The sequence below is a fragment of the Trachinotus anak genome, unplaced genomic scaffold (assembly GCF_046630095.1).
Source record: "Trachinotus anak isolate AG129_WGS33_773 ecotype Australia unplaced genomic scaffold, CSIRO_AGI_Tana_v1 ptg000012l, whole genome shotgun sequence".
NCBI classification, from domain to species: domain Eukaryota; kingdom Metazoa; phylum Chordata; class Actinopteri; order Carangiformes; family Carangidae; genus Trachinotus; species Trachinotus anak.
Genome location: NW_027273863.1, coordinates 25,943,315 through 25,962,472, shown reverse-complemented (window position 1 = coordinate 25,962,472; position 19,158 = coordinate 25,943,315). Strand labels below are relative to the sequence as shown.

The window sequence follows — 19,158 nt, the reverse complement described above, 5'->3', positions numbered from 1 at the left end:
GTTTATTAATAACAGTCCAATATGTCACAGAATAGTACAACATATCAGACTTTGTTCTAACTACAATTATGAGGTAAAATTGTTTATTTTAGCTTTAATTCAACTTTCTTTTGAGAAAATGGCGGTATCCAAATAGTAGGGAGAAAATATTGCTAATATTATCAATAATAATAATAAAAATATATGTTATCATAATAAACAATTATCTCTATAGAAACAGTTGTTTTGTGGTGTTGCTTTTTTATTTATTTAATTTTTTTTAAACGTATGAAATCAATTCAATTTTCAATTCAATTTTATTTGTATAGTGCCAAATCATAATCTACATTATCTCAAGGCACTTTACAGGGTCAGGCCGAGACCTTACTTTGTTAAAGAGAAATACCCAACAGTTCCCACAAAGAGCAGCACTTGGCGACAGGGGGGAGGAAAAACTCCCTTTATCAGGAAGAAACCTCCAACAGGACCGGGCTCAGGGTGGGGGGGTCTGCCTGTGTACCTACAGCCGTGGAGGTAATGGTGTTATCAATAATAATGACAGGTAACAGTGGTTAATAGTAAAGATGAGTAGTGGTGGATCTGGATCCTGCTGCTCCAGAGGCAGAGAGACCTGCAGAATGAGGACAGAGAGAGGGAGAGAGAGGAGAAGCACAAACTAGGGGGGAGATCTAAATCGAATCTATAGTTTACAGGGCGCACATGAAGGCGCCACCCCGCGAGTCACTCTGATCTTTTATTTTGAAAGTGGCGTTACGGAAGTCGCTCAGCGACATGCGGAGGAGCAGAAACCGAGCAACAACAAACAACAACAGTTCACCGCAGCATCCCGCCGCGTCCCGCCGCGTCCCGCCGCCGGATGCTCTGTGTTCGGTCTGAACAAGGACCAGCTCGCCGCGGGCAGCTCGCCGGTCGTGGGCCTCTTCTCCCGGACGCGCCGTGTCCGCCGGTTGCGGTTTGATTGAGCGGCGGTTGTTGCCGTTACGCGTCCGCTCAAGATGACGAGCTACAAGGCGTTTCATTCTCAGTTGGCGTCCATCATGGAGGCGCTGGCCAAAGCGGCGGTGGCGGAGATCTGCGAGCTGGTGGATGAGAGCTACGCCGTGCTGCAGCTGGAGATCGGCCGGAGCCACCGGGAGAACGAGGCGCTGCGGAGGAAGCTGCAGATGATCGAGACCATCGTCGCCCGGGGACACCGGGGGGGCGTCGCGATGCTGGACTACAGCGGGCTGGAGGCAGAGGCCGGCGGGGGGCTGATGGAGTTCACTGTCGGTGAGTCCCCGGGCCTTTTACAAACAGCGGCGGAGGAGATTCAGCAGATTCACCCGCCGATGAAGGGGCAGGATGTGCGATGGTTGGAGTCCTCATCGCTCCGATAGCTGCCGCTGTTCCGTACGGAGCGCGACGCACCAGACTCCATCGGAAAACTGTTCATAAAACATTTCCGTGATGAAATGTGTAACAGAAATGTGATAGATTTACCTCAGCATCACATAGCGACTCATTTTAGGGTCATTTACAAATTCGGCATACATATCAAACTCCAAACTGCAGGCATTGTCAACTTTTTAACACTTTTATCTCTTCACTACCTCCGTGCTGTGATCCCCGCACAGGACGCGTCTCGACTGTCAGCAGCATCCAGGTTAACATCTCACTGAACTAAACCTTCCCCTGCTGATGAATGCTGGACTGGAGACTTGATGTCAAATAATAAGAAATGGCATCGAGACACTTAATTCACTCAGAGCATATGATGTTACAGAAAAATAAAAGAGTGTTAAACTGTAAGAGCAATGAAACAAGCCCCTGCCATTTCACACCTCTTTAACAGAATATACTCAAATAACTCAATAGGAACCATTTTTCCAAAGGTGACCAGCGGTGAAAAGTATTCAAGTACAATTTCTGAGAACTTAAACTTCAAACTTCTACTCCACAACAACTCAGAGGCACTGAAGTACAGTGCGTTTTACTTTACTTTGTAGACTCAGATTAATTATACAAAACATAATTAACAATTAAGTGATGATGTGTGATTGCAGGTTAAGATAAGGCCATTGTTGATCCCTGGGGAGAAATTCACAACCCACCTAACAGCATAGTAATGAAACAAGTTGAAACAGTTAACAGACACATTAATGGTCCAATAAAATCAGAAACATTATTCTGAAGCTTGAATTCAGGACTTTTACTCGTGACAGTATTTCTGCATGGTGGTAAGATGCCTGAGTATTCTTCCACCAATGGAAATGAACATATAAGAAAATATTTGTACGTACCCAGCAGTAAAGTAGCCTTACTCATCCCACTGGGATCAGTTACCCACATAGATCCCCTTCAAAGGCCCTTTGTGATCTCCTGCATTTCATTTCAGGAGCCAATATAGTAAGTGTGTTTTTGTTTTTCACCCAGAACGTGCCTTACCAACTACAGTGGCTGCCAAACAGCCAAAAGCCTCAAGTCTCAGGAGACGTGGAAGGGTTCCCGCTTTAGAGGCAGCGACAGACGTGAACCCTGCGACCAAAGAGGTGAGAGCAAGTCGGAGCAGCACAGGTCCGACATGGGGCTTCCTAATGTTTCCTCTCCGCTTGTACTTTACACCTCAAACTACTGTAAATCATGATGAAAACGTCACATTAGTTCACACATTCCAGCAGGAGCCTTTAGTTCATTTGGAAAGGTTGAGAAACTTAAAGTTAAAACTGTTCACTGTTAATTTTCAGAGAGATTTTCCACTCACTGTAATGTCTCATGTAAAGCTCCACACAGTCTAAAGGTAGATGTCCATGTGTTTGTGATCATAAAGCAGGTCTAGGTTCTATATTAATACTGTGAAAGTATCAAAGCCTCAGTCCACAGAGAAATGCACACAGCCTGTATTCAGAAACTGAGCCTTAAAACCAGCCGTCAGGACTTCTGGGACTTTGTGATGTCACAACAAAGCAGTCACCACCCTCAGCCATGCTCCAAGCCCCGCCCACCTGGACCCAACCTTGCAGGATTTGGTTTCTCTGAGTGTTCACCTGAAATCTGCTATATTTTTAAAATGTATTTATTAACAGTCAGCCAATCAGAAGTCAGCCTCAGATCCTCTCTTCTGATTGGCTGTTGTTAATCTCACTGTTGTCGTCTCCACTCAGGACACTGTGACGGCTGCTGAGGAGGCAAGTGATGAAGACGTAGTTCTGATAAAGGCAGAAACGGTAAAAGAGGCGCTGAATGACAACGATGCCACAGATGAGCTGCTTCTCAACGAGGACGGTAAGAGAGGAAACTGATAATCCAGCGACAAACACTTTACTCACTGCTGCTCTAACTGTGGCGGCTGCAAAATGAAAGTGCGATCACAGGTGGTCAGAAAGAGAGGATGAAAGAAAGTTTAAGGGAGATGATACAGCGTTGCCTCACTGACCTGCTGTTTCTAGAGCTCCAGAGAGAAGCCTGAGAGAGGAGATGTAAAACTACACTGAGATGGTTTTTGGTTCTTCAAACCACAGATATATCTTCTGATGGAGATCAACACTTCAGATAAAACACAGAAGAAGAGTAAAACATGAGACCGTTTAAAGCTGTTGTAGTTGTAGGTTTTACACATTCTGGAGAAAGAAGTGAGCCCGTTTGATGGCTCAAGCTTCTGGAAAGATTTGACCCGGGGGTCTTTGGGGGAGGGTGACAGAGGAGGATGTTTAATCATCTCCTGCAGGAATTTGATCAACACAAGCTCCTTCCAGCAGGTTTAACAGGAGGACGGTTTAAAGTGCTGAACACACAGACACTTCTCATCCAGGGCAGTTTTTTCACGCTCTTGTTTGCATCAGAGATAAAATGTGACTCACTGTGAGATGTGAACTCTTCCATGTGTCATCCATGTCTGTCAGTGTGTAACAAAGGGAGGACAGGGTCTGATCCAGGAGACTGATCCATTCGGCCTTGTTTCAGTGTCTTATGAGATGTTTCTAACCTCGTGCTGATTGGTCTGTGTGTCTGCAGGGACGGAGGTGCAGCCGTCGGAGGCCCATGACAGTGAGGAGGGGCCCTCCGGGATGATGATCTCCACCTCTGCGGCCGACGTGAGGCCGTGGGATCAGAGCAGCGACGGACTGTCAGAGAGAGTCGAGCATCGAGACTCCCACAGTGCACCGGGGTCTCCGGGCCCTGCAGGGGCCACGGAGAGCATCTCGTCAGATGTGGCGTTTGATTTGGCCTCTGATTTGGCCTCAGAGTCGGACTGTGAAGCTCAGTCCGCAGCCCACACGAGAAAACAGTTCCTCCTCGGGTCTGGGGGCAGTCCAGCTTCCCTGCCCGGGACCTCTGAGCTGAAGCGGGGCGGGTGTCTCATCAGCTCCCTCCCGTACGACACAGAGCTGGATCTCTGCTCCTCATGGACCAATCAGGTCCTGCCCAGCATGGTGCCCCATCGGCCGTATCTCAAACCGGACCCCCGGCCGACGCTCCTGGACAAAGTGTCCGACCTGAACGCCGCAGGTTTTCCCTTGGCGCTGGGCCTCGGCGGCTCCAGGCTGGACCCCCTCGACCTGAACAGGTACTGCAGGGACAGGCGCTTCGTCTGCAGCTACTGCGGGAAATGCTTCACGTCGTCACGGAGCCTGGAGACCCACGTGCGCGTGCACACGGGCGAGCGGCCGTACAGCTGCGCTCAGTGCGGGAAACGCTTCACGCAGTCGGGTCACCTGAAGACGCACCAGAGCGTCCACACCGGAGAGCGGCCGTTCGCCTGCGAGCACTGTGGGAAGAGGTTCGCAGGGAAGCAGAACCTGAGGATCCATCAGCAGAAGCACCATCCGGCTGAGCAGGAGGCCGCGCCTGTGTGACCGACAGGCGGGTCCACACATTTATGCACTCATGGTACTGTTGGGTGCCGAGGACACCGCAACGATCTCTAAACTGTGATAAACCAGAACCTTACTGCTGTTACTGTTACTGAACTGCTGATTTAAACAGACCTGACTTCAGTTAAAGCTTTTAGAGGAACTTGTGCTTTTACATAGAAACAGTGACCAGTAGACTGACAGACTGTTTTCATTTCAGGCCTTACTTAATTTCAACTCTGTGAACTGCCTTGGCACAGAAGCAAAGTGGGACTACAGCTTGATCCAGATCAATTCTTACCTCAAAAAGAACGTGGGCCGTTTCAAGTCCACTTCAGTTCTTTGGGATCCACAGCAGATTCCTGTAGCAGACACCTGTAGGAAGCATGTGAATGTTCACTGGTTGGTGTATATCTGGATTAAACACGTGCAATCTATGATGAACTGTTTGCTTCATTCAGGGTCAAAGGTTTTGCTGTGGGAGGGGGGTCCTGACATCTGACTGCAGTGTGTGAAAAGCCCCTTTCAGACATGGAGCACCAGACATTTGACCTTGACCCTGTGACCTTAGGCTGTTAGAAATTCTACCATAATTTTTACTGTTTTCTGACATTTTAGGGATAAAATAATCAATTAATCAGCAAATTCACTGATAATAAAAATAACTCCACAAACAGAGAAGCAGCAGCTGGTTCCTCTGGTTTTCACATTCACCACCTCAGAAATAACCGTTCACGGAACAACCTCAGCACAAGGTCCATGTAGTAGCTGCTCTGTGGTTTTGCATCACATCATACTGACACAATTCATCGATTAGTTGACAAAAAAATGAATAGTCAAACATTTTAGTAATCATTCAAGTCATTTATTTATTCATATTTCCTGGTTCCAGCCTCTCAAATGTGAAGATCTACTGGTTTGTCTTCTGTAATATTAAACTGAATATATTTGGACTGTTGGTCTGACAAAATAAAAACTTGTACAGGACATTTTATAAACTAAACAACTAATGAATTTGTAGAAAACATAATTAACAGATTAACTGATATGAAAATAACTATTTAAAAACTAATCCTGTCTCTTCATGGAGTTCTCTTCCATGTTGTTGACGCTCCAGTCAGAACTGACACTAAATGGATCTTGTGGTGTGACTGTTTTATCAGCTACAGATATTTAGTTTAGTCTTCAGTATTTTTTAAATTTAAAGATTAATTGTGCAAAGATTTACATTTTCTGCCATTGTTTTTTTTTTTTTCCATTCATTAAACAGCTCGTTACCATGCGACCTAAGAAGAGTCATGCACTGATGCACCTGAGAAAATGCAGCGACAGATAATATGGTGAAGTGTTTGATGTCGTGATACATGAAAATGACAAACGGCGCCTTCACTTCAGCGCTGAGTCTCTCTCACACTCACTGATCAAAGGAACAAAGACAGTCTTTGTTTAAATCCTCCCTGTTTTGAAGTGTGTTTGTGGTCACTATTAACCACAAACCATTATTAGGTGAGTTTCATTTGTCACTTAGCAGCTAACAGAGCCTAAAGCATCAGTACTGTTGCTGTGGTTACCTTCAGGTTAATAAATACATTTTCACAGCCAATCAGACATGAGGATTTTCTGTTGCCAGTGAGAAACTCGGAGTTGATAAAAGGTGGATATGGAGCCCATTTATCATAAAGTGAGTAGTAGATCGCTCCACTTTTGTGTTCTGTTTGTTTCCCATTTACAGTCTGAACAACAGCAGCACACACAAGCTGCTGCTCACCATTCAGACAGGAGAGAAGCAGCTTTTCACTGTGCACACAAAAGAATCTGTTTACAACACACACACACACACACAGGCCTGCTGACTGCTGTAACAGCCTGCTGGAGTCAGTGTGGAAGACGCAGGAAACCGTCGTTCATTCAGACAGGTTTTACAGGCAGAATTAAGATTGAGTACTGATCCTGGAGGAGGCTGTAGTTTTTAATAAACATGAGAATGTATAGCCTGCACATGTATCTACGAGGCTGTAGAGCAGTGTTCCAAGTCTCTTGTATCTAGCTAATTACTTTGTAATGAATTTGATTAAATTCTATTTTATCTATTCATTTGCTTTTTAATCTAAACATTTATTTTATCTCACCTTTGATTTATTCTTTTCTATGTATATATGTTATCTTCTCATTTTATCTACCCATCTATTTAGATCTATTTAATCTAATCATTTTTTTAACTACCTATCCGAATATTCTGATATTTTATTACCCATTTAGTTTTTATTTGATCTGCCTATTTATTTAATCTAGTTACGTTTAATCCATTCAACTATTTTAATAAATATTAAATATAAATATTATATTAATTAATAAATATTTTTTAACCTATTTTTCCTACTTTTATTTACTTTTTAATGTTTTTCCCCTTTATATTTTTATTTTTAATTTAGGTAGTTATTGAATTTATATTTACATCTTTTACTCTTTTACCAATTTGCGTTACTTTAATAAACAACAGCAGGCTCTTATTTTGAAGTCAGCGGTGTTCCGGAAGTGCGAGTCGGGCGGAAGCAGAAAAACCTCGTCTCTCAGCCTTTGTAGTCCACAGGTTCGGGCTGCGGCTCCTTGTCCTGCGTCGCGCGTCTCTCAGGCTGTTAGCCCCGTGTGGCCGTCAGCAGGAGTCTGAGCCCGGCCCGGTTCCCTCAGCAGCAGCGGGAATGGCCGCCCTGAGCAGCAAGGCGCTCCGCGAGCAGCTGTCCGTCATCATGGGCGCCCTGACCAAGGCGGCCGTGGCGGAGATCTGCGAGGTGGTGGACCGGGGCTACGCGGTGCTGCAGCTGGAGATCGGCCGGAGCCACCGGGAGAACGAGGACCTGAAGAAGAAGCTGCACCTCATCGAGTCTATCGTGGTCCGGGGGAGCGGCGGGGGCAGGGCGGCGGAGCTGGAGGTGGCAGCGGCCGCGGAGGGCGCTCAGCCGGCGGAGCCCCCGCAGCAGCAGCGGGGTGACGGCGCCGGAGGAGCCGGAGGAGCCGCGGCGGTGGAGCGGGAGGAGGTAAACACACGGCCGGCTGCATCTCCTCTGTTAACGGCTCCAGACACCCTCAATTCAGTACTAACACCAGAGTGTCAAAATACAAAGTCCTGCCTTTCAAATGAACATGTGTGGAAGGATGAGTCCACACTGTTGTGTCATTAGATCAGTGATGATCATGATCGGCAGCACTTCATCCCCACATCATTTGATTTAATTACAACATGTCACACCCTCTCACTGTTTTATTTGTGTAGTTTTGTCAGAATGGGTGGATTTCATGCAGCACCTGGGTCAGGTCGTATGAATGATGAGCGGAGCTGCCACTGTCAGTATCATCTGACAGCTGCTTCCCTCAGGAACTGGATGATTAAAGGCCCATGGGAACATACTCAACACATTTCAGGAGCTTCAACCAGTGGACGTTGGGTATTTTAAAACCAAATTTACTGTTGCCAAATAATTTTCTGTCAACTGACTAATTGATTGATCCACTTAATCATCTCAGTGGATGTAATGAGACTGACATGTACTGTGTGGGTCAACAGGAGCCCTGGGACTCGGGGCCCCGCAGGACGTTAATACGGCCATGTACAATAAGGCTGCAACTGATGAGTGTTTGTTGTGGATTCATCTGCTGTCTTGATTAACTGATCGATGGGTTTGTAAAACTTCAGAGGACAGTGAATGAGAAATGTCGTCACAGTTTGTCACGACAGCATGTGGCCGCTATTGTTTTCATTGTGTGTGTGTGTGTGTCATCATGGCAAACTGTGGTCCTGCAGCAGGAACTAGCACAGAGGATGTTTGTGTGTCTGTCACAGCTCACAGATGTGTAGCTGAGATCAAAATGAAGGCTGAGTTAAAGATGGCCGAACGTCAACATGCTGACGGCGCCGTGGCTGCTGTGTGATCTCCGGTCTGATCCACCACTGCATCGCTCCATCTGTAACAGTGCATTATTCATGACCCTGCTCCGGTTTCTACAGCTCACCTGTGTTGTGGAGAAGTGGACGACGTGTAATTAAACTGGCTGAACTACATTTTGCAGCAGCTTGCTCATAGTTCCACTAAATTCAGATGTGAAAAGTGATTCAAGTAGTTCAATGACTGTTTTGCCATTTTAAATTTTTATTTTACCGTCGCTTCTCTACTGTAACTGAACCTCCTCCGAGCAGCCCAGGCAGCACATTCTTCAGGCACCGCCGCACACCTGACCTTTGTGTAGTGCATGTGTAAAAGCCGAGGGCAGCGCTGCTCAGTGAACCTCCTGAGTCTCAGCCCGAGGGAGAACCACCGTGGCCAAACTGAAGCGTTTGCACTTTCCCATGAATAGTGGGATGTTTAATCTGAACTGTAAACAACAACAAAATCAGATCACTTTGACAAACTAGTTTGAAGTAGTTTTAGTGAACTAAACTAGGTCCGACCCCTGGTTTACTCAGCTTTACTGTAGTTGAACTTGTCCCAGTGAAAAGTAAGTGGTAGCTGACAGAGCTGTGCCTCACATCACCTCCAGCAACATCCCAGGACTTCAGACTGGAGGAAGGAGAAGACGTAAGAGTAGTAATAACACTAATTCATTAAAACAGGTGAACATATACATGCTGTAAATGCATATCAATATATAATGATGCTCAAGATAAAAAGGTCATCATTTAAAGTGAAAAGAAAAAGGAACTTGGAAACTGAAACGACAAGACAGAAAAATGTTGTCAAGTTGGTTCATTTATCTTTTTGGAAATTAGTTAATACAAAACTTTTTCCCCACATTGTTATAATTTTAGGACTGAAACTAATGATTATTGGCATCATCGATTAATCTGCCTTTTTTTTTCCAGTTAATTGTTTGCCAGAAAACTGTGAAACATTCTCGTAATAATTTCTCACAGACTAAAGAGACGTCTTCGAATGACAATGACAGATATTGAGTTTATTCTCATGTTTGACGAAGGAAAGCACCGAACCCTCTCATTACTTTACTTAATTAAAACGATTATTCAATTATCAGAATAGTTACTGTTGATCATTGTGTTGAGTAACTGATGAATCGTTGCCCCTGTGTATGATTTATTCTCAGTGAGTGGTACTCACAGTTTTTCCTTTTTGCATTAGCAATTGAACAGTTTAACATTGATAATACAGCAGCAGATACAAGTCACTGCAGCTTGTCTTTTAAAAGTGCTGTGCTGCCAGGAGCAGGTGTGGATGCAGTTATATTTTTAATCCCATATAATCTCCAGATCAGCAGTTAATTATCTCCTTATCTCTGCTGTCACAGCCATGTTGGTCCTTAATCTCAAGATATCTGGTTTTTATTTGTTTTCATCTCAGGCTGGTTACCTCGGGCTGAAAGCCACATCTTGATGATAACGTGTTAATTATCTCGTTATCTCATGAAACCAAAAGGTCGTTTTTGAGATAATGTGATAATTAACTTTGAGGTAATGGGATTAAGGCAGAATGATGAAGTGCGTGGTGAAGACGTGGTGCGGTCAGTGCATTAATGTTCAGTGTGTTGGTCGTGAATCACTTGGCTGCAGCTTGATCTCGGCTTCAACAACTGTTGGATCTTAATCCCTGATCTCCTCTCTTTAATTAGTTTCTCATTAACGTTTAAATTAACCCTAAAGATGAGTCAGCCAATCAGGACTCAAGAGACATTTTATCTTGATTAATTAGCTGTTTTTCAAATGTACAGATACAACATTACTCTCTCCTGTATTAGTGACATTAATTCTGTTATTGTTCACCTCCTGCAGCTCCCGGAGGTGGTGCTGATCAAAGACGAAGACTCGGACAGCAACGACACCTTTGAGGAAGGTGAGTGTCAACCTCTACTTCACAGGCAGAGCTTCTCAACCTCTGGCTCAGGGCCCCAAATACGGTCGCTGGTTATATAAATGGGTACATGTGTTGGTTCTGTGAGGGCCCCACTGCAAAGGGCCTCAGCAAAATAACTCCTATAAATACGTCAATATTTAATCGAAAATAATCTCAAAATGCAGAGCAACCACTGACAGTGAAAGTCTAGTCCCAATTAGACTTTCACTGTTATTAGCGCTATAGACGGTCCAGTAGTTGGACTGACCGTCCTCAATCCTCAAGGGCGGCCACACCGGAGGGCCGGCCAAAAAACCAGAAAACCTGGAGACTGTTGTTTTCGACCTTGGTGATGATGTACTGCGTCTTTTCTTCCAGATAACAAAACATCCTCCGATGGAGGGACGGCTGCAGCCAGAGAGAGCGTCACGTCGACCCCGATCAGCCGGGGTATGAAGAGACACTGGCCGGGGAACGAAGAGGCTGAGACGAAGTCGTCCTCTGAGCAGCTCGCGCTGAAAACGCAGAGGAAGAGCGTGTCTGTCTACACGCTGGACTCTCCCCGCAGCGAGCCGGGCTGCTCCGGTCAGCTCGGCGGTGACGAGGTGGAGGCGGGCGAGTCGGTTTGTTCCTACTCCTCACAGCTGGACCCAGACGTCCACCTGGTCCACCAGGAGTGCTCGCTGGTTTCTCCGGGCGCTAACAGACAGACTTACTTCTGCAGCAGCTCTCTGATGGAGTCTCAGTCTCCTTCCAACAGAGCAGAGGTGGATCTCAGCCTCACATGGACCAAACAGTCGAAAAGTCAGATGTCTTTTGCTCAGTTTCACCAGAATGAAAACATGGACAGTGACGCGTTCGGGCTCAAGCTGATCAGCGTCTCAGGCTCCACCTCCACGGACTGCCAGCTGTCTGAGAGCAGCAACTCGCCGTTTGAGTACGAGGACGGCGACATGATGAACTTCGCCCTCTACAGGGACCAGTCGGGCCGGTCTCAGCTCTGTAACGGGCAACCGGGCGCCGGCGCCCGAGGGAAGCGCTTCATATGCTCCATCTGCAACAAGACGTACGCCACGTCGCAGAACCTGGACGTTCACATGCGGATCCACACGGGCGAGAGGCCGTTCAGCTGCAGCCAGTGCGGCAAGAAGTTCACCCAGTCGGCTCACCTGAAGTCGCACCTGAGCGTGCACTCTGGAGAGCGGCCGTACGCCTGCACCTTCTGCTCCAGGAGCTTCATCGTCAAGTACAGCCTCAAATTACACATGAAGAAGTGTCACCCAAACATCTGAGGGGAGGAGTGTGTTCGTGTTCTGTAAATATCCAGTTTTAAAAAGAAGAAAGTGAAATTCTCAAGCGCGTAGTTTTTAAAGCAAACTGAGCCCTGATGTTTTACAATATCTATATGTTTTACGTCTAACAATTAGCCTATTAATCCGTTAATTAAAGCAACTACTTTGATCAGCAAATAATCATTTCAGTGATTTTACAAGATAATTCCAAATATCTGATGATTCCAGCTTTCAAATGTGATTATTTTACTCTGATCATTATAGAAACTGAATATATTTGGTTTTGACATTTGAAGATGTCACCTCAGCAGGTTTTTTTGCTTCACAGACAGTTAATCTAGAAAATATTTGCCAGATAACAGCGTCTCATTGGTGAAATAATATATGCCTGATTTGGGAATGAAACCTACATTTTTTTCCAGATTTCTGATGAGCTCTGTCTCTACTGTTTAAAGTCTAGTGTACAGATCAAAAAACATTTCCACAGAAGCAGAGAAAGGCCAAATATCTTTTTCATCCTATTATAGATAACAAAGCTCGTTATCTCGAGATAATCACATATCAGGAGAAGATTAATTTTTGTTTTCCTTGAGATAATAAGATAATAATTATTATTCCAGAATATGATTATTCCATTATCTGGTGATAACAGGATATCTCGAGAAAACAAATCGTTCTCTCCTGATAAAAAAAATATTTGCGAGTATGGCCTTTCTCAGCTTCTGTACATTTCATATAAAAGGTTGATGATTGTGTAAAAAGCAAAACACTATAAATGAAATACAGTTTATGTGCCATTCTTGTTAATAAAACAAATTCTCATTGTTTTGTATCAGTTATTGCTTCTGTGGTTATACATTTGTTTCTACACTCAGGATTAAAACTTCACACAAAGAATTTATTGAAATACAAAGTTGAAGGAAAAATTTAATTAGCTTGTTATAAAAAATAAGTGTGAGGTTGTTTTTTTCCTGATAAGACAGTTTAATCATGGTGGTGTTGTCATGGCCGGTAATTGTCAATTTGAGCTGAAGTCGACCCCAGTTTTTGTTGATTAAACCAAATGAAGGCCAACACAGCAGGAATCACCCGAAGTAAACATTCACAACAGCCTCATATTAGCTTCAGCTGAACTTCACACCTGGTTTTCACACAGTACGAAGACTGTGCGAGGATCACAAGATGAGCCGAACAGATGTGAACCTGTCCTTTAAATTACAGTCCAATGTGATTCATCGTAATAAGAAAGGGCGAAAAACAACAGCGGCCCCAGTGTTAGGAGAAAGGAGGACTGTGTCAGGACTGGAGCCAGTTTAATATCTTAGCTGACGCCTGGAGACTGAGTCAACGAAACGAATACAAATGGCTTCAAAGATAAGGTGCACAACCACAAAGACACAACAAGAAGCAAAATGATCACAACATGACAAACACAACAGCTCCAGTGAGGGACAAAAACCACACGAGTCATTAGCTACAATGATAATGACGACATCAACAATGATATTAAAATAAAAACTAACAAAAACATACTAATTACCCAGCTTCTTCATGTCTGCTGCTTTTAAGCTGCGCGTCGTGAAGACGTCACTGCGGCCAGTGGACCTGTGGTGACGTGTTTCTCTGTTTCCGGACACTTTCGAGGCAACGATTAATCGACGAGGACAGATCACTGGTCGTGACCTTTGTGTTTCCGGTCTATGGTCGTAACTCCTGTTCTCCGGGGAGTGAATGTTTTCAGGTCGACGTACCTGGAATATATATATCTATATAGTTTGAGAACTTGCACATGCGCACTTCCCTCGCATCACTTCCGGGTTTGTGTCGGGCCGGTTTACGGCAGGTGGGAGCGCACGTTCAAAATAAACGCGCAGCGGGCGCGTGCGGTTCCGTGTCCGTTTACCTGGCTCGTGAGCCGGTCCCCGTTCGGACAAAGACGCGCGCGGCGGACGGAAGCATGTCCGCGGCCTTCCACGCGCAGCTGGCCTCCATCGTGGAGGCGCTGGCCCGCGCGGCCGTGGCGGAGATCTGCGAGCTCGTGGACAGCGGGTACTCGGTGCTGCAGCTCGAGCTCTCGCGGAGCCGCAAAGAGAACGAGGCGCTGCGGAGGAAACTGCGGCTCGTGGAGCTCCGCGCCGCCCGCGCGACCGCACTGCGAGCCGCCGCCGCCGCGAGCAGCACCGCGAGCGGCCGGGCTCGAGCTCAGTGGGCCTGTCATCACCCGGGCAACGACCCGAGGAGGAGCCGATCAGCTGCAGGTAACCGTTAACTTTCAAATGTATGAAGAGTAACGGACGTGAGTTGTGTTTACTGACCCTGTGGAAAACTGAGCACCTGTTCTACACGCAACAGTCAAAGTTAGCTAACATTTGAAAGCTGCGGACAAGCGGGAAAATAATCCTCAAATTGTGAGTGAAAAGGGGGAAAACGCCCCTTTTCACTCACAATACATATATATATTAAGCGCCATGTATCAGTAACACGTTTATTTTATGGTATATTTGTTAGTTTCATTTTGTGCCTTATTTTGATATTTCATGGCGACTTCCGTGATGGAATTTTATTTTGAAGGCTTAAGGAAGTTGTAAAATTCAGAGCTGAGAAGATGAAAATAAACCAGCGCTGCGCCAACAACGAGGTCCATGTAATGTGGTTATAGAAGTAAGTTTAGAAAGGGTTTAACCCTTTAAGTTTAAAGATAGATATGTATGAGTGTGAATGTTCATTCTTCGAGTTACAGGTGTAAGTAAGATATCAACTCCACCTTATGTTTGTGCTCAGTATTTGGCGCCGCGCTCTTCACTGTTAATAAAATAAAAAACATTATTTTTCTACTTGAACACTGTAACAGATCCTCCACTCCCTGTGTGCATTGCATTGTGGGAGAGTAATAACCATCAAGAGCAGTTAAGAAACCAATAAATCTTAATTGTGGCGTATAGGTGTTACTTGTAAACGAGCCGCTGCCTGTGACCTTGCTGTACACAGTTCCACACCTTTAAACGTCACCATGAACCATGTTGTCTAGGTGAGGTGGTGCTGTCCAGAGGGCCCCCGCAGGAGCCGCCCCAGTGCGCAGGCCCCGAGCGGCCCCCCGACTCTGGACAGGAGACCACGCAGGTAATGACAGGCAGGAGACTGGGTGAGCACCGTGCTCCTTCTTTACCTGCTGGAGTTGTCCCTCACTGTCCGTCTTCTTCTGCTGTGATTTCAGCCGGCTGCAGGTGAGTCCGCCTGCCTGACGACCACAGTGATCAAGGTGGAGGACGACGATGAGTCCTGGTGCCAGTCTGAGCAGGACAGTAAGTACAGCAGGGGACACGTCCACTTAACTCAAACGTGACTGACTAACTTCAGCAGGTTTACTCAGCACAGCTATGGGGTGGATGGGTGGCTGATAGGTGATGTCATCAACCATCTCTGTTTAATGGTTGTTCCCGTTTGACGTAGACGGATCTCAAACCGCTCTGATCCATAAGAAAGTCCAGTTGCCTTCATGCAGCAGTTAGTGCGGGTCAGACAGGCGGCCAGGAGTTGACCGCCACTGGTCCATCAGTGCGTGTTGCGTACGGACCAGATGAACATAATGAAAATAATAATTGTTGAAAATTTCTGATCTAGATTTTCCTCAGATTTTGACACCGTACATGTAGAACATTTGACTCAAATCAAACGGGCCCCACACAGAAACAAATTAAAATGTATTTTTCTTCTCTCCAGGGAGTTTTTGCCGTGTCGGTGAAGGACAGGTGACTAAGACAGAAGCTCCGCCCCTGCTGACAAAACAGGAAGCAGCAGATGAAGGCGGTGATTCGTCTCGATCCTGGACGAACGGGGAAGTCGGTTCTACCTCCGTGACCGTCCAAAACACCCTGAACACCAGCCAGAGCTCAGACACCAGCAGCTATGAATGTCTGATGTATGAGCCGCAGCTCCAGCACGCCTCCCACGCTACCCAGAATCCTCTGAGTGAGGATCCCGGCTGCTCGTATGTGTTGAACGCCGGTGTGCTGAGTGTTTCAGCTGATCCAGGGAGCAGCAGCAGCAGCAGCTTCCCTTTCACTGTCAGTGAGGTGAGTCTGGGCGCAGAGCACCCGCCGCCTGCAGTGTTCCCAGACAACCAGCAGAGGGCGCCGTCAGCCTCGGACCAGCCTCAGCATCCAGGGAGGAAAGAGGTGACAGGGAGACAAAATATTTTCATCAGGAGAGACGGGTGGAGACATCAGGATGGAGTCCACAGAGCTGCCAACCACAGCAGAGAGGACGGCGGGGGGAAGTCGTTTGTCTGTAACTGCTGTGGTAAAACTCTGGCCTGTCTGAAGAACCTGAAGACCCACATGAGGGTCCACACGGGCGAGAAGCCGTTTGTCTGTGCGCTCTGCGGCAAACGCTTCTCCGACTCCAGCAACCTGAAACGCCATCAGAGCGTCCACACCGGAGAGAAACGCTACGGCTGCGTGCACTGTGGAAAACGCTTCGCCCAGTCCGGATCCCTGAAGGTCCACATGACGGTCCACACAGACTGTAAACAGTTCAGGTGTTCGTACTGCGGCAAGACTTTTATATCGGGCAGCCACCTGCGACGGCACATCACGGTCCACGCAGGAGAGAAACGGTTCACTCCCACGTTACAGTGACAAAGGTCAGGGGTCAGATCCCAGACCCCACCAGAGGCACATACAAGGTGGACAAAACAACAACACAACAGCCCAGCAGCGAACAGCTGTCGAACAGCTGTCGAGCTTCTCTTGCACTGAAGGTCAGTTCTGCCTCTGAAAAAAATCCCTGCAGTGTTTGTTTCCCCCAGAAGCCTCACGTCTTTATCATTTTAAATCTGAAACTGAGAAAACCTCCAACGACTCGTCACAAAACCCTGGTTGTAAATAACCAGACCAGCTTCACTGAATGACAACTGGTTTCAGTCATTTCATAACCATGAGCTAATTTTGTGGCCCCTTATTTAAAGAAAAAAAAGCTGAATCAATCAATCAAAGCCCCAATAACAAGTGGGAGGACAGGAGACAGAAACAGTCCAAGGGATAAAGTAAGTTAAAGTAAAATTTCCAACGTGGTCCCAAAATGTAAAGACATGAAAATAAACAATAAAATCCTGAATTTTGAAAACACCTCATCACAACCTCAAAGTTCAACAGGGACATTTTGACAGCTGAACTGAAATGTTATTAGAAATCTTCATTAACATGTCGGCCATGAAGACGAGGCGGCTCACACCAGTGCTGCTGTTTTCCTGAATCCGTTTTAGGGGAAACAAACACAAAACAACAAACAGTGTTACGTTTTTTTAAAGTCGATATTCGTTGTTTCGTTGAGGAAAATATCCTGTAAAGTGATTTGAAGTCATATTCTCTTTTACTAATGCAGTCTTCATATATAGTCATGTCTTTTTGTTTTGTTTTGTTTTGTCTCTGCCATGTGAGATCATTTTACCCCCCGGTTTGGCTTCAGTTGCCATGGAAACTCACGTTTAAAAGTAGTAAAGTGTCATGATACAGACTCGATTGTCCCGGGCTCAGTTTCTCGTCGCTGCCTGGTGAACATTTATCTGATTTTAAAGTTGGAGGATCACGTGCCCCTGTTGGTCCGCGGCGTCCAACCAACAGTCTGATCAGTGATGACCGGTACTTCCTGTCTACATCGGTGGGTGGTGTGAAAGCTGCAGACTGTTGGCTCTCCAAACAGCTGCTCATCAGATTATCTCAGAAATGCATCACACCAGACACAGATGCTACAGTTTCTCTAAATAATCTTCTATCAACGGTTTAGAAATAAAAAATAACCTTCACTGACATAAAATGTCCCAGCTGAAATCATTCATGACATTTTCAAACCACAGCTAATTATTTTCATGATCAATAAATCTGCTAATTATTTACTAATTTAAAGGTCCATATTTTACTTTTCCACTGTTTTATCTGAAGTGTTGATCTCCAGCAGAAGATACATTTGTGGTTTTAAGAACCAAAAACCATCTCAGTGTAGTTTTACATCTCCTCTCTCAGGCTTCTCTCTGGAGCTCTAGTAACAACAGGTCAGTCAGCCAATCAGAAGAGAGGATCTGAGCCTCTCCTCTGATTGGCTGACTGTTTCCTGAGTACACCAGTAAAAATATAGCAGATTTCAGGTAAACACTCAGAGAAACCAAATCCTGCAAGGTTGGATGGTGGGTCCAGGTGGGCGGGGCTTGGGACGTGGCTGAGAGTGGTGACTGCTTTGTTGTGACATCACAAAGTTCCAGAAGTCCTGACGGCTGGTTTTAAGGCTCAGTTTCTGAATACAGGCTGTGTGCATTTCTCTGTGGACTGAGGCTTTGATACTTTCACAGTATTAATATAGAACCTAGACCTGCTTTATAATCACAAACACATGGACTTCTACCTTTAGACTGGGTGGAGCTTTAACTGATTAATTTTTTTTCCATAAAATGTCAAAATAGTGCAAATTCCTGTTTTATAATTTCCATTGAATGTTGTGTTTTGTTTGACCAACAGTTGAAACGTGAAAACATTCAGTTCTTTATCATATATGAGAAATAAAAGCATCAAATCCTCACATGTGGCATTTTAGCTTAAAAACGTCTGTTAACCGACTGATTGTTGCAGCTGTTTCTGTTTTAGCAGTAACTCTGGATGAATCTGTGTTAGAAAAAAAGTCTGCATGTTTGTCTCAAACAGTTAAATCTGCAACTTCTCTCCATGAATACCCAACAGCTGCTTGTTCAGTATTTATCACTTTATATTTTATGGTGGGACGAGTGAAGACGAAGCACAATGATCATGTTTACATTTTGTCAAACTGTCACTGGGTTTTTGTGATTGTGTCCTTTTGTAATAAAAGCAGCTGCTGTCTTCTGTCTCTTTCTCTCTGAGTCTCACAAAGACAGGTCATCATCTGTTTGTGCTGCATTTTTTATAAACAGAAAATCTGGTTTAAGCACTAGTGGAAGAAGTACTGTAAAAGTACTGCACTGTGGTAGTCATACACAAAACTACATCCAAAAACTTACTTGGGCAAAACTATTAGCAGCAAAAATATGAAGTGCCAGAAGTAAAAATGCTCATTATGCAGAATAGCCCATTTGAGAATTATCTGTATTATTGGATTATTATTATAATTATTGATGCATGAATGTATAAACATCAGCTTAATGTTGCAGCAGGTAAATGTGGAGCTAAATTAAAG

General features: G+C 45.3%; 1 protein-coding gene across 1 annotated transcript; it reads left to right on the top strand.

Moving 5' to 3' along the window:
* The first annotated feature begins 788 nt into the window (after window positions 1-788).
* LOC139629697 (zinc finger protein 850-like) lies at window positions 789-18,824 on the top strand. The gene is made up of 11 exons (XM_071492476.1): window positions 789-1,269; window positions 2,413-2,528; window positions 3,141-3,261; window positions 3,991-4,828; window positions 7,348-7,864; window positions 10,606-10,666; window positions 11,045-11,952; window positions 13,733-14,216; window positions 14,987-15,078; window positions 15,173-15,260; window positions 15,679-18,824. Exons 1-11 carry the CDS (start codon window positions 996-998, stop codon window positions 16,593-16,595), a joined length of 4,416 nt encoding a protein of 1,471 aa, XP_071348577.1. The 5' UTR covers window positions 789-995; the 3' UTR covers window positions 16,596-18,824.
* The last annotated feature ends 334 nt before the right edge of the window (window positions 18,825-19,158 follow it).